Source organism: Tiliqua scincoides, chromosome 4 (genome assembly GCF_035046505.1).
Source record: "Tiliqua scincoides isolate rTilSci1 chromosome 4, rTilSci1.hap2, whole genome shotgun sequence".
Taxonomy (NCBI): Eukaryota; Metazoa; Chordata; class Lepidosauria; order Squamata; family Scincidae; genus Tiliqua; species Tiliqua scincoides.
Genome location: NC_089824.1, coordinates 101,931,019 through 101,945,322, shown reverse-complemented (window position 1 = coordinate 101,945,322; position 14,304 = coordinate 101,931,019). Strand labels below are relative to the sequence as shown.

General features: G+C 40.4%; 1 protein-coding gene across 4 annotated transcripts in view; it reads right to left on the bottom strand.

Annotated features, from left to right (window-relative positions):
- RALGAPA2 (Ral GTPase activating protein catalytic subunit alpha 2) overlaps positions 1-14,304 on the bottom strand; it is a 190,102-nt gene that overhangs the window by 146,701 nt on the left and 29,097 nt on the right. For all 4 annotated transcript variants that reach the window (XM_066622986.1, XM_066622982.1, XM_066622983.1 and 1 more), the window contains exons 7-14: positions 13,236-13,351; positions 11,669-11,807; positions 8,922-9,121; positions 7,706-7,930; positions 6,765-6,932; positions 5,829-5,966; positions 2,668-2,816; positions 913-1,024 (exon numbers count right to left, since the gene is read on the bottom strand). In XM_066622986.1, coding sequence (XP_066479083.1) covers positions 913-1,024; positions 2,668-2,816; positions 5,829-5,966; positions 6,765-6,932; positions 7,706-7,930; positions 8,922-9,121; positions 11,669-11,807; positions 13,236-13,351 — 1,247 coding nt within the window. The remainder of the gene's footprint in view (positions 1-912; positions 1,025-2,667; positions 2,817-5,828; positions 5,967-6,764; positions 6,933-7,705; positions 7,931-8,921; positions 9,122-11,668; positions 11,808-13,235; positions 13,352-14,304) is intronic.

The following is a 14,304-nucleotide window of genomic DNA, read 5'->3' as shown; positions in this document are numbered from 1 at the left end:
GGCCAGTTTCCTCCTAGATCTGACACTGTATTAAGGACTGTCAAGTATGCAATCCTTGGCCAATGCTTATAGTATGCGGCAGCCCCCAGCATGCCATGTGGGAATCAAGTCCAGACAAAATTGGAACATTTAAGATCCCAGGAAATTTCTGGGCCCCCTTCTTTGGCTCCTGGGCTTCTTTTTTGACCCTGTGCCCAGGTACAAGTTACCCCCTTTACCCACCTCCCATGAGTCCTGCCCACCCCTCTCTCTTTACCTTGTATGGCTACCTTTGTCTGCACTCAGTCCCATTTTAAATAAACAGGAAGAGCCCCTGCTCTTCCTGTTTGTTTGAAGCAGGACTGACATGAAGTGGTGGAGGCTGTACAAGATAATGGGACAGGCCTGACTCCATTCTTTTCCACCTGGAGTGCATGTGCTAATGCACGAGTGTTTTTTGGAGAGGGCAGGATAGCAATTCTGGGGTACCTCAAGCAGCAGCCAAACTTTGGTCAGACCTGTGTATTACATCTGCAACAACTGATGTGGGGAATATGAATTGAAAGGAAATACATATTTTTCCTTTGCTCACTCCTTCCCACCTTGCACATCCTTCCTCATGAAGAAATCAGATGATTTTCCAATTACATTTTGCCATAGCAGTAAGAGTAGCCTTTTTTTTTTTACAATTAGTGAATGTTGAATCGATATAAATCCTGGAAATTCTGTTCCTGTCATTAAACAACTTCTAAGTAAAACCATACCCACACATACTTGTCAAGGATATGAGAATTTTACAGGAAAATCCCAACTCCTTCAAAATGGTTAGTGTCTTCTGCTTGTTGCCTTTCTAAAAACCATGTCATCAAAACAAGTGTTCTAGTACCTCACTGGTTTCTGTTTTATGTTCTCCGTATAAAGAATTAGACATACCCGGAAGAGTAATCCTGCTAAACTTTGAGCAAAGAGGTCTCTTTTTTGGTTATCCTTTGGTCTGTTCATGACAGCTTCAGTTATTCTGAGAAGTATTTGTAGCATTTGCTCCCTAAGACAAAATAGAAAATCAGTGATAAACTTTTTGATTTAACTTTACAGCTTGATAACAAATTCTGAAATAAACTCTGAACTGCTTCTATGTTCATAGAACAAATCCAATAGTGCCTTCTTTCATACAGAAAGGCAGTCTCAATAATCAGATCTCCTTGTGACCATCAACAAACCAAAACATGTGAAAACAGTTCTGTTTCAAGTACTCTTACAGGATATAGGGAATATCAGAGAATAAACCAAATAAAATAATCTTAACCAATACACTTGTGATGCACCATGTCATGTCAATGAAACACAGCAACTAACGATCAATTCTTCACCAGGGGTACCAATCATAAATAGAAAAATAAGATTTTTTTTAAAGCAGAAGCAAAAACAAAACCCAAAAGATACAATTGTTTTGGGTCAACATGATTAAACACAGATTTTGCAGCAGTTGTATAAACAAAAAAAAGTACATCTTGCGTTAAAGTTGTAAGCTTCAAGCAACATTTTTAGCTTTAATTATATAAGAATACCATCTCAATCCTACTTAACAGTAGAGGCAGTGGTTCTGAACGAGCTGGCTCTGCAAAACCGCCATGAACTGCTTTGTGGCAGGGCAAGCAGTCGGTCCACTGGCAGGAAGGCCAAAGCCTAAGAAAGCCAGTTGGAGTAGGTAAGCACAGCACAAGGGATGGAAAGAAGCAGGAGAGGGCAGGGAGGAGAGGAGATGGGGTAGGGGATGGCTGGATAGGGCCTGGGGCAGGGCCTGTGCTGAATCCAAACCCCCTTCCCAGGTCTGATATACCTGCAAGGGTCAACTTGTGTCAGTGATATCACTAGCGCAGGTACAAGTTGATCATAGCGGCTACTGGGGCTTACCCCACAGCAAGGGAACGAACATCCCCATAACCCAAGGAGACTTCCAACAACCAAAAACCCCCTGCAGAATGCAACAAAAGTCACGCTGGTGCCACTGCATTGCCGTGTAGGAATATAGTTTAGATTGGGATGTTAGCCTACAATGCTCTTCATCTTGATTGACAGCTATTGAAGCCAATGAGAATACTGTATTCTGGCCAAAAAATGCCAGAATACCACTCCATTTCCTGCCAGTTTCTTCCAGCTTGTTTCAGAAATCACTTTGCTTTCAAGAAACCTATACCCCATATTGTTGGAGGTACTGCTATATGTCTGAACCCAGTAATTGTTAGCTGTTCCAATCTCTAGTTTCATACTTAGCTGAGATCTAGGGTTTGAACTTGTATACAAAAACAGATTGAGACAAGAGTTTTCTATCCTTCCCTGGAAAGAGAAAACTTGTCGATCATGTAATATGAGTTGTCCACAAAGATTGTCTCCCTTTCATAAACATTGAGAGTTTCATAAACTCTTACACACATGGGGGCTATACATCATTATCATTGCATGAAATTTACTCAATTACCGTACTTCTTTGTAATGTGTTTTAAATGAGAATGCAAAAGAATGCTACAACACAACAATTCTAACTTATTATACATGAGTAAGTTTTATGAATATTCAGAGAGGTTTTTAAATTTTGAAATATACAACTCAATTTTTAAGATAACTTCTTAATTCTATCGCACAGTTCGGTTTCATTTAACTAAACATGGAAAAGACATAAAAACATACCAGGTCTTTTTATTCATTGGAAGGTCCATTATCATGCGCCTCAATATACTCAAAACTGCTTTGCAAGCATCAACTTGCTCCTTCAAAAGTGCAGGTATTTCAGTACATGGTTCCAATAAAAATACATTTGCAGAGTTTGTCAAGAATACCTAAACATATTTTAAATGAAGAGGGTAAAAAGATGACAATAACCAACAAATTCGAGCGATCAATGTTAAATTATGCCTTCTTGGGCACAGGGCAATCCTATGTATATCTACCCAGAAGTAAGTCCCATTATGTTCAATGGAGCTTACTCCCAGGAGAGTGCGCATAGGAATGCAGCCTTAAAGTTGCATTCATTGAACCACTTTTTTGTGAACAGGACATCACTTTTGCAAACATTTAATGACAAAAGCCAAACAGAGCATAGTCCTAAGTCTTGCAAAGTGTTTGATCGGAGGAAAAACATGAAATCATTCTACATGCATCCTTTCCCTTCCTAGAATATAAAAGTTCTGGACTTGCCAAGTCCTGCAAGAACAGTGAAGTCCCCAAATTGTGCTTTATATATTAAGGTTTTCCTCTCCAACAATGTTAAGATCTCCTACACTATTTTACTATAATAAAAAATATGTCCTTGTTCGTGCTTTTCCATAATTTATTCTGGCAATTATATAAAAGGATATGCTATGTTCTGCTGTGGAGTGATGTACATGGCTGCTGGTATAGCTACTGTTTTTCTACAAAGAAAATAGAAAAAAAGGCCAAGGAATTAAGTCGGTTAGAGGTTAAAAGAGAAGATGTTTCAGACCTAACTGATAAATTAAAGATCAATAAGTCACCGGGCCCTGATGGCATCCACCCTAGAGTTATTAAGGAATTGAAGAATGAAGTTGCTGATTTCTTGAATAAAATATGCAACTTGTCCCTTAAAACAGTTATGGTGCCAGGGGATCGGAGGATAGCAAACGTCACACCGATCCGTAAAAAGGGAAGGAGAGGCGACCCGGGAAATTATAAGCCGGTCAGTTTAACATTTATTCCACGTAAGATGATGGAATGCCTCATCAAAGATGGAATCTCACAACACATAGATGGACAAGCCTTGCTGAGGGAGAATCAGCATGGCTTCTGTAAGAGAAAGTCTTGCCTCACGAACCTTTTAGAATTCTTTGAAAAAGTCAACAGACATGTGGATGCAGGAGAACCTGTGGATATTATACATCTGGACTTTCAGAAGGTGTTCAGCACAGTCCCTCACCAAAGGCTACTGAGAAAACTATACAGCCTGTTCATAAATGATACAGGGTTGAGCAGCGACATGGACAAGTTTGCAGACGACACCAAACTTTTCTAAGTGGTGAAGACCGGAAGTGATTGTGAGGAGCTCCAAAAGGATCTCTCCAAATTGGCAGAATGGGCAGTAAAATGGTAGATGTGTTTCAACGTAAGCAAGTGTAAAGTAATGCACATTGGAGCAAAAATCAAAACTTCTCAGATAGCTCAGAACCCATAGCCCATCTGTGACAGATCAGGAGAGAGATCTTGGGGTGGTGGTGAACAGCTCAATGAAAGTGTCAACCCAATGTGCAGCAGCAGTGAAAAGGCTAATTCCATGCCTGGGATCATTAGAAAAGATATTGAGAATAAAACAGCTAATATTATAATGCCCTTGTACAAATCGATAGTAAGGCCATACCTGGAGTATTGTGTCCAGTTCTGGTCGCCACATCTCAAAGAGGACATAGTGGAAATGGAAAAGGTGCAAAAGAGAGTGGCTAGAATGATTACTGGTCTGAGGCACTTTCCTTATGAGGAAAGGCTACGGCTTTGGGTCTCTTCAGCCTAGAAAAGAGACGCCTGGGGGATGCATGCTTCAGACATACAAAATTATGCATGGGAAGGATAGAGATGCTCTTTTCCCTCTTACACAACACCAGAACCAGGGGACATCCACTAAAATTGAGTGTTGGGAGAGTTAGGACAGACAAAAGAAAATATTTCTTTACTTAGCATGTGGTTGGTCTGTGGAACTCCTTGCCACAGCATGTAGTGATGGCATCTGGCCTGGATGCCTTTAAAAGGGGATTGGACAAGTTTCTGGAGAAAAAATCCATTATGGGTTACAAGCCATGATGTGTATGTGCAACCTCCTGATTTTAGAAATGGGCTATGTCAGAATTCCGGATGCAAGGGAGGGCACCAGAATGAGGTCTCTTGTTATCTGGTGTGCTCCCTGGGGCATTTGGTGGGCCACTGTGAGATAAAGGAAGCTGGACTAGATGGGCCTATGGCCTGATCCAGCTGGGCTGTTCTTATGTTCTTATTTGTTTTAAACAGTCATATGCCTATCAAACAATGTTAAGGCAGATTCTCTTCCGAGACAATGAAAAATGCAAAAAAAAACAAAAACAAAAACACAAGGCAGCCTGCCATTACTCTCTGGCAATATTCCATTTTATTCATCTTCTCTGCAAGAAACACAAATGGTGGGAAAGGTGTGGAGAAAGTTATATTCCCATATATTCCACCTTAATTAGGTTCAGTGAGTTCATCCAAGATTTTCCCTTTAGTCCATAATAAGTATCCTAGCCAGCATTATTCTCTGAGCGCCAAGTACTTACTGCAAAAATAGGTTGTGGACCTGGGAAGGAAAGGGGATCTATTCAACTATTTTAGGCATGTATTAGCACTATATTAGAGAACCTGAAACAAACTACCATATAGAAACAGTACATACTATTTTGAACAATCATAACAATGGGAAGCAAAAGCCAAATCTGGGAAGCACTGCCAATGTTCATATACTTCATGGCCCTATAATGTAATATTGTTCCTGTGAGGGCCTCAGATAGTAGATAAGGCAACAACTTTATTGTACCAATGTGTCGGTGAAAGACTGCAGAAACGCTTTATTGGACAGATATCCACACTTTATTGGATATCACTCCATCGCAAGCAATCATGTTTTTCTTCATTCATTCATTCATTTCTTGACAAATAACATCTAGTTATTTTTAGGGCTGCCAGATTCCATATGAGACTTTTATCTTATGTTTATCAGCTTCACAGAAAGGAGTAACGGATGTACACTCAGTGTTGTTCACAGCATTCACCTTCAGACTGAGATAAGTCAATAATGAAAGGTAGAAATCTCCTGCTCTTCTAATATATCTTACCTGTAGTGTTGCTTGAACACCTGCTTTAACGTTTTTGTTTTCATCTTCTAATATACATCCCCGGCTAACAGCACTAGAGAAGGAGTATGTTCTTCCCCAGCTAGAAGACCTTTTATGTCCAGAGTGGCCAGATGTAAGCTTTAAAAAAATATAGCAGTCAATATGCGACAAGATATCTTTATACTTTAACCGTTTCTCTTTATAAAACTAAGTGGTACTAGAAATGACATAGATCACCTATTAAATACAAGCACTTATGTCAACTGACTCTTCAGGAACCTGATCAATGTAATTTGTTCTAACCTATAAGATTCTTTTGTATGTAGGAGCAATCAGCAAGGATGGAGGACGGAACTAAATCATGGAACTATTTATTACTCCCAGTTAATACAGTAACCCCATTGTATCTGTGGGTCCCCTATCCATGGTTTCCGTTATCTGTGAAATGAAAATATTGTTTAAAAATCAAGGAAGTTCCTTCCCTCCCATCAGCCAACTAGGACTGCCCTTCGAAGTGCACCATGTGTGACTGAAGCTTCTGGCTTGATTACTGCACTCAGCAACACCAAGTCATTCAACAGCACTTTATCAGCTGGTAGCTTCTGACATGAAGGCCATGCCGAGGTGTGTAGGGGAATCCCATCATGCTTTCCTTTCAGCCTCTTGCAGCCTCTCACCTGACAGTTCCCTCCAGCCCAGAGACACTTTAGCAGCTGTCAACACAGAAGAAACTAACCAGCCCGTCACTCAGGCAGGTTGCCTCTAGGTCTTAAAACCTGAAGTCTGCAAATACTGTAATGTATATAGGGTTTGCTACTATCCATAGTTTTGGGCATCCATGGTAGGTCCTGGAACATATCCCCTATGGATATGGAGGTGGCAGCTACTATACACATTATGAACTTTCTATCCATTTAGTAATTACTAGTACCATACATGTTTGTTGTCCGTCTCTGTTGATTGATCCAAGATGCCATCATCTTGACCAGTTTCCTTCATATCAGGCTCTTCCATAAACAGAGGCTTCTCTTGCAGTATCCACTTCCTATACACCTTCACTACCTTCTCGGTTGAAGATATGTCTGATGAAGGCAGTAAAAAAGCCTAAATGTGAACAATAAACTTTACTGATACACCATGGAAATAAAGTTTCTTTAAAATTTAAAGGACATCATGGATCATTTATATAATTTTAAAATTTATCCTTTTCAACTTCTCTCTCACTCTTTTCCCAAGTGCTTGGGGCAGATTATGTAGATTAATTTTATCTTAACATCAGCTCTGAAATTTAGGTTAAGATGAGAGATAATGGTTTGCCAAAGTTTCCTCCCCTTCCATGAACTTTAGGGTTCTTATGGGGTGGCCATTCCACCTTTCTAAAACAAAATGAAGGTGGCTTATACATATCTTAAATAATGATGCTCATATCAGAAAAATGCACACCCACCAACTGTTTAAAAAGCCTAAGAGCACAGAAACACACATCTTTAAAAACAATATGCCAAAAAAAGCATGCTTAAAACAATTTTTGCTGCTCAGGTAAAAACATGCATCAAAGCAAGCACCTTAAATTGAGCCCCAAAACAAACTGCTATCCGGTGGAGCTGGTGGAGGATCAGCATAAAACCTTCTGTTCCACAGGCTCTGGTTAAAACCTAGTAGCTGTACTTGGAACCAATTGAAGCTTCCAAATTCTCTTCAAGAGCAGCCATGCCCTTTCCCACAGTAATCATACTTGGAGGTGACTACAGTACAGATGCCTGAGGTAAGATTCATTTCTTCAAGAAAGCACACAACTAGCTGAACTTGATATTGGGATATAAACCCAAACATACCACCTTTGTCACTATAGCATACAGACAGAAACCCTCACTAACCTGGCGAAATACTTCATTGACAAAATTGACATAACCTCGTGTAGACAAAAGGATTTGCTGCACCATCTCATATACTGCTCGGTGCTGTTCTTCAATACTGCAAAAGCTGGAATCACTGAGTCTTCTCTCAGACAAAATGCTATTGCTTGAATGATTTTTCTCCTGATCTGATTGGACAATGTTCTCCACTTCAGGATTTTTATCTTGCATTGAGCCACCAACAGTCTTGAATATAAAGGAGGAGGTTGGGGGAGAGGGAAGAAGGCAGATTATTAGAAGTGTTTGAAAATTGTGTTATTTTACTCAGAAGTAAGCCCCCTGCGTTCAGTAAGACTTCAGCTGCAATCCTATGGTATTCAACAAAACCTGTAAGTACATGAGGTTATCATAAACTAAAGTCACACTTCTAAATAACAATTAGCACTATTGAAAAACCAAAGCCACTAAATTAAAAACTGAACCAAAATTTGAGTTAGAACATGCTAGCATGCACATGCTTTATGCTTATGAAGCCTATGCATACTTAGGACTAAGAGCCCTAATTCTAGGCATACCTACACAAAAGTATGTCCCATTATAGTCAATGGTGCTTACTCTCAGGTAAGTTTGGATAGGATAGAGGTCTCATATAGTCAATAAAGCTTCCAAGGAAGTGTTCGTACGCAAGGATCATTAAGTAAACAAGGTAAGTAACGATTGCAGCCTTAAACTATGAATTGTCAAAAGAATGGTATTCCTTTACTAGGGAATAGCTTCTCACAAAACAGACTATTTAGTTACCACCACTACACAGGCTCGAAATATACAATATTTTAATGTATATTAAAATCACCCTGCTAATTGGGTAAGAGGCACTTCTTCAAGTGGGTGCTCCTTTTTTTAGCAGGGGGAGAGTAACTGGCCCACCTCACCCCAGCACTGTCTGTTTTAGTGGCTGTCTGCTGGTATTCTTTTTGCATCTTTTTAGATTGTGAGCCCTTTTGGGACAGGGAGCCATTTAGTTATTTGATTTTTCTCTGTAAACCGCTTTGTGAACATTTAGTTGAAAAGCGGTATATAAATACTGTTATTATTATTATTATTATTATTATTAATGCGTAAAATGCAGCTTTGAATGTTTATTTTAAAATGACAGTCTACTTAGTATGACTTGACCTGTGAAACTGTGATTTGATATACTTTAGAAATACTAATAAAATCACAAGGTGGAACATACTTGAATGATTCTAGGCAAAACCTCTCCTCCATTTTTAGAATTCTGTGTTGCTGTGTAGTACTTCTTTTCCAGAAAAAAGTTTACAACCCATTTAATAAAGGCAACACGAGCAGTCATGTATGGTATCTTTGTGCTGTAAACATTTTCATTGTTACAAGTTGCACTAACATATGCTGGTTTGGGCCGCAGGCCTGGGATGTCTATAAAACACAAGAGGAAATTTAAGTTTTTTAAACGTAGACAAACAGAAATTCAGGATGCAAGGTTTCCACGCAGCAGGAACAATGAAATCAGCATATTCAGAGTAAGTGGTATCTTCAAATTTATACAATGCCATACAAATTAATGCAATATATACAATCACAATCATTTGTCTTCTCCAGACATAAGGTACAGAAAATGCCTAAAGCTTAAAAGCAGAGTCACTTTCTCATATAAACCAAGAAAGAAATTTCACACATGTAGGATTGAGTCCATTTATAGCAGTCTCCACATTTTCCAGCACTCTGTCTCCCAGAATAGAACTTTAGTTAAGGTGCAAAGGACATATGACTAAGATTTGTTCAAACTAGTCTTTTGTTCGAAAATAACCTCTTTATTTCATGTCTGCTAGAATTATGCATGTTTAAAGGATGAAGCCTGCACTTCCGTTCACATACACCTGAGAGTAGGGCCCACTTTAGCCAATAGTACTTGGTACCAAGTACACATGCATAGGATCAGGACAAATCCTGTCTGTAACATGCTTACTCAGAATATTACCAAATACTAATGGAACTAACTTCTGGATCAAGTGACTTTAGCATAGGAGCCTGACTGTCGAAATCATCTGCTCTGTCCCATCTGTACACCAAGTAACACAAGGGTTCTTTGAAGCAATTATCCAGTCTTAATCTCCAAGATTGGAAATTGCTTTCCTCTTCTGAGGACTCAAAAGTCCAGCGGCCTCTGGGCCCTGCCATTCCTGGGGGTGGGGAAACGCTAAGTGTCACAGGTGCCTAAACACCAATGTAATGCAGCCCCTCCATCTCAGAGCCATTTGGAACAGGGAGAGCAAAGTGAAGGAGAAGCCTCTGCTTCACTCTCCCTGCTCCAAATGGTGCTGCAAGGCAGGGAGAGGGGCCTCTTTACACCAGCATTTAGATGCCTAGAACACTTAGCGTTTTGCACCACGCCCCTCCAGGAACGCCAGTGTCTGGGAGAAAACATACTTTATCCTTGAAATGTCATCTGATGGGCCAGAACTGGTATATCATAGACTGTATTTTACACGGTTTGGTACTTTTGGCATTACACTGGGACTTGGAAACTCAAAGTTGAGAACCGTGTTCAGCTATGGAGACTTCTTGGGAAAACAATCTCCAGCCTCACATCTCCACCAGATTAACAGGAATAAGTTACTTAACTCATAAGGCTGTTGTGAAGATTAAAGTGATTGAAGACACTGCATATTAAACATGAGCTAGTGCAACTTTTTGTTTTATAGCATAATTGACTGTCTTGACGGTAACTAAAAAATGAATCTGGATGTAGCCATAACTTTTGGCAGCTCTTGTTTTTGACCATGAAAAGCGGTAGTAGAGCATACAGAAGACTGGACAAATGGCAGCGTTCCTCTTCCTCATTCTTGAAAATCTTCTAGAGCACAAGCAAAACTGAATGATTACCCTCAGACAATGCCACTAGCTATTTACAGCATAGGAGAACTCCAAGCGAGGAAGGATAACTCTACCATTAATCTTCCTGAGATTTTCAGCACTCTGACAGGAACTATTTGGTACTTCCAACAGTTCTTTATGTACTGGAGTGCTGTGAATATACTGACATCTTTGTATAAAGAGGAAGCCTTCTTTATAGCTCCATGAGCAAAGTCACAGTGATGAGTTATATTTCTAGGATGTTTTGCAGAATAGGCCATCTTGCTAATGCAAAAGATAGCATTCTACAGCCATCCAACATATTGAGTAACTCATATTCTAGGTGCTATTCTCTTAAAAACTAACAGTTTTCACTGCTGCTTCCACAAAACAATCATAATGCTTATCGTTCTTCAGGTCTTAATTTCCGCAACTAAGACAAACAGCATGAAAGAAAGTTTCCACTGAATTCAGCGGAGCTCAATTATCTATAAGTATGCCAACAAAGAGTATATAATCAGCCCTATTAGTGTTTAAAACTCCCAAGGGGAAAGGGGTCTTATCTAGCAAACAGTAGTATGAGAAATGCCCCTGCAGTGGCATGGCTGTACAAGGGGCAGAGCATCCCTGCCCAGACAGTGCTGTGGTGAAAATGCCATAGGCTCCACTTCAAAACTGGAATCTGAATCTTTTTGCAGCAAAGTGGTGATATAGACGTGTTCAGGCAAAAGCATTTTATAGTACTTTCAGCATTCAAAATGCTCCCATACATTATCTTCTGTAATCCTGACAACAACCCTGTGAAGTAAGCCAGTATTATTTCACAACCAAATTGAAGATTGGGGGAGGGGAGCGGAGATATGAGCCTCCCAAAGCAATGTAGTGAACAGCCTTCTGACATTCTCATGATTTCCTAGATCAGTGTGAACATATTTAGACAGGATGTTAAAGCAGAGCTGAGTTATTTATAGCTGAATAAGAAGAAAATATGTTCATAATCTGCATAAAGAAGCAATGTGAACCTTAACAGTGAAAACATTTCTTTTGAAACATAAAACAAAAATGACATGGGCATTTATTTGGACAACCGAAAATAGAGTGACTACTTACCAAGCACCGGTTTATAAAGGTTGGTTAGTTTTGTAAAAGATGGAAATAAATGAGGAAGATAATACTTTCTGAACAAGGCAAAGAGAAACTTAAACCCAGTATCATGGTTCTCCTTATTCTTCCATTCCAAGCTTGCAGCCTTCATAAGAGATAAGATTTATGTCACATTAGTACATAAAATATTTAGTCAGTCTAATGAAAAGTTTTCCATGTGTATTATGTTTTTTAAGTTTTCCATTTCAATAACACCTTGAGATGGGGTGGTACAGAATACACAATACACATGGAGATTACATGTACATGCATTACAATTAAACAGAAAGTACTCAGTTCCTGATTAAACTACAGGGAAAGCTACTGAACACACATCTCTGTGCAACTTTGATGTTTGATCATTGTGCATAGTTAGTACAGCCAAAAACACACCCTTGGTTCATCTGAAAGGTCATGGTCCAACAAAGGATAGGAAGTACAGTAAGGTAGGCGCCAAATCAACCCATGCACTGTAATGGGAAATTAGTCAAGATGCTGGAGGGTAAATACCCTAAGTATTACTGGAGGCAATTTCTTGAATTATTTTCCATTATTCCTTTTAATAATAATAGACAATATATGCCCTTATGCCAAGCAGCACTATTCAAGTGCTGTCGCTATTCAAGGCCTGTCTGTTTTATGCTAATGTTCAATACATTCTGGGCAATTTGTGAATTAATGGATAGTGGACACTGTTTGAATGTGCACCCTGGGTCTTACAGCAAGGACCCTGAACTCTGCTGCTACCATGCAAGTCACATAGTGCAAGTAACATGGTGCCATCCAATCGGCCAGACCATCCTTATGAGAGACATTGTATGTTCACTTTCCCAAACCTCTAATGTAATCAAAGATCATCATCTACCACAGCCTCAAATAATCAAACCCAGAAACACATCTGATTCGAATGCTCTGATCAATACATAAGCATTCAGCCCAATCCAACAAATATTGGAGTCCAGTCCAAGTGTATGACTGCTGGAGTGAGGCAGAGACCCCCTATGGCTTTGCTTCTTTCTTTGGTCTCTAAAGCACAGCATGGAACTCCGCATTGAGACTTGACAAACTGTCTTCACAAAGGTAGTTATCTCATTGTGAATCTACTTTTCTCTCGCAACTTCCCTTCCTCGTCAATCACTCCTACCTTCTCAGAAGCCTATGAAAATGGACTAATGAGTAGAGCACATCTAAACCCTTCTCTCCCCCCCCCCCCAATAATTGCCTTTTCCCTTCTTTTCAGTGCATCAAATACAAGCACACATATGCTCACACCACAATCTAGGAACATATACAACCACACCAATCAGGATCACTTTTACTGCATTTTTCTTGAGGCATTGGTGAAGTACCTTGATATTTGTTCTTTTACAATAAATTTTAATCATTTGTTTGGAAGTTCCCTTTCTCTCTCAGTCTGCTCTTTAAAAGGGATGTGGGTGCGCTCTCTCTCTCTCTCTCTCTCTCTCTCTCTCTCTCTCTCGGAAGGGCAGGACTGACTGATGCAGATGAATAGATCTGTGACATACAAGCTCACCTGGATTACCATATATTTTAACAATATCTGAAGAAAGTAGCATGTTGGATCCTCAGCAATCTTTTCACCAGAAGTATGTGGTAAAAGTGGGGTTATTTCCTCAGGATAAATCTTTGCTAAAATAGAAAGGGAGATAAATATTTTTTAAAAGCTATATGTTTAAATATTAAACAAAGGAAGGTAGGGGGAACCAGGACTGGAACTTACCAGGGTCTCAAAAAAAAACAAAAAAAAACTGCATCCCTGTTGCTGCTGTTACCCCTGAAAAAGAAACTTCCACTGGCAGCAACTAGAGGTTAAGGAAGTAAGGGGAGTTGGGCCAGTACAAGTCCCTTGCGCTGGCCCAGGAGTGTCTCAAAAGTGCTCTAAAGTACTTTTGTACCACTCTGAATGGAGTTAGGCCAGCCTCCCTGTGCTGCAGCGGGCCCCACAGAACAGGTGAGTTGCACTGGCCGAGCTCAGCAAGCGCAGGGGTTGGGGGGGGTGCTTCGAAGAGGGCGAGGAGGCAGCAGGAGGGTGGGTGGCGGGTGTTCCCAGGGGTGGGAGGGGGATAGGAGGTGAGGCCAGGGCCTGGCGGTTATGCTGGATCCTGACCCCCGATCCCGGGTGGTGTGGAGCAGCCTCTGTTCTGCTTGGATCTGTCCCACCTTCGGAGGTGGCACAGATCCAAGTAGACCCATTGGGGCTGCTGCAGTGTGACACAGGGTAAGGGAAAAGATTCCACTTGCCTCAAGCTGTGCTGCTTTGGGCCCCAAACTTGTGCTGGATACAGCACAGGCACACCAGCCTGCCTGTTTCCAGCGTAAGTTAGGATTGGGCTACCTGTTAAATACCTACTTTCTGAGGACTATGGTCTAGATCCTGAACACAAGACACACCCCAGAGTTGCTATTTTAGCTGAAACAAACTAGGGCCAAACTATAATTTGAATATAACATGTAATTTTATTATTTGTGAATTAAAATACAGTGTCACAGACATCTGAACTTTCTTCTAGACCTGGGGTGCCCAAATGCTGGCCCAGGGGCCACATGCGGCCCTCGGGGGCTCCCAATCATGCCAGTGGGAA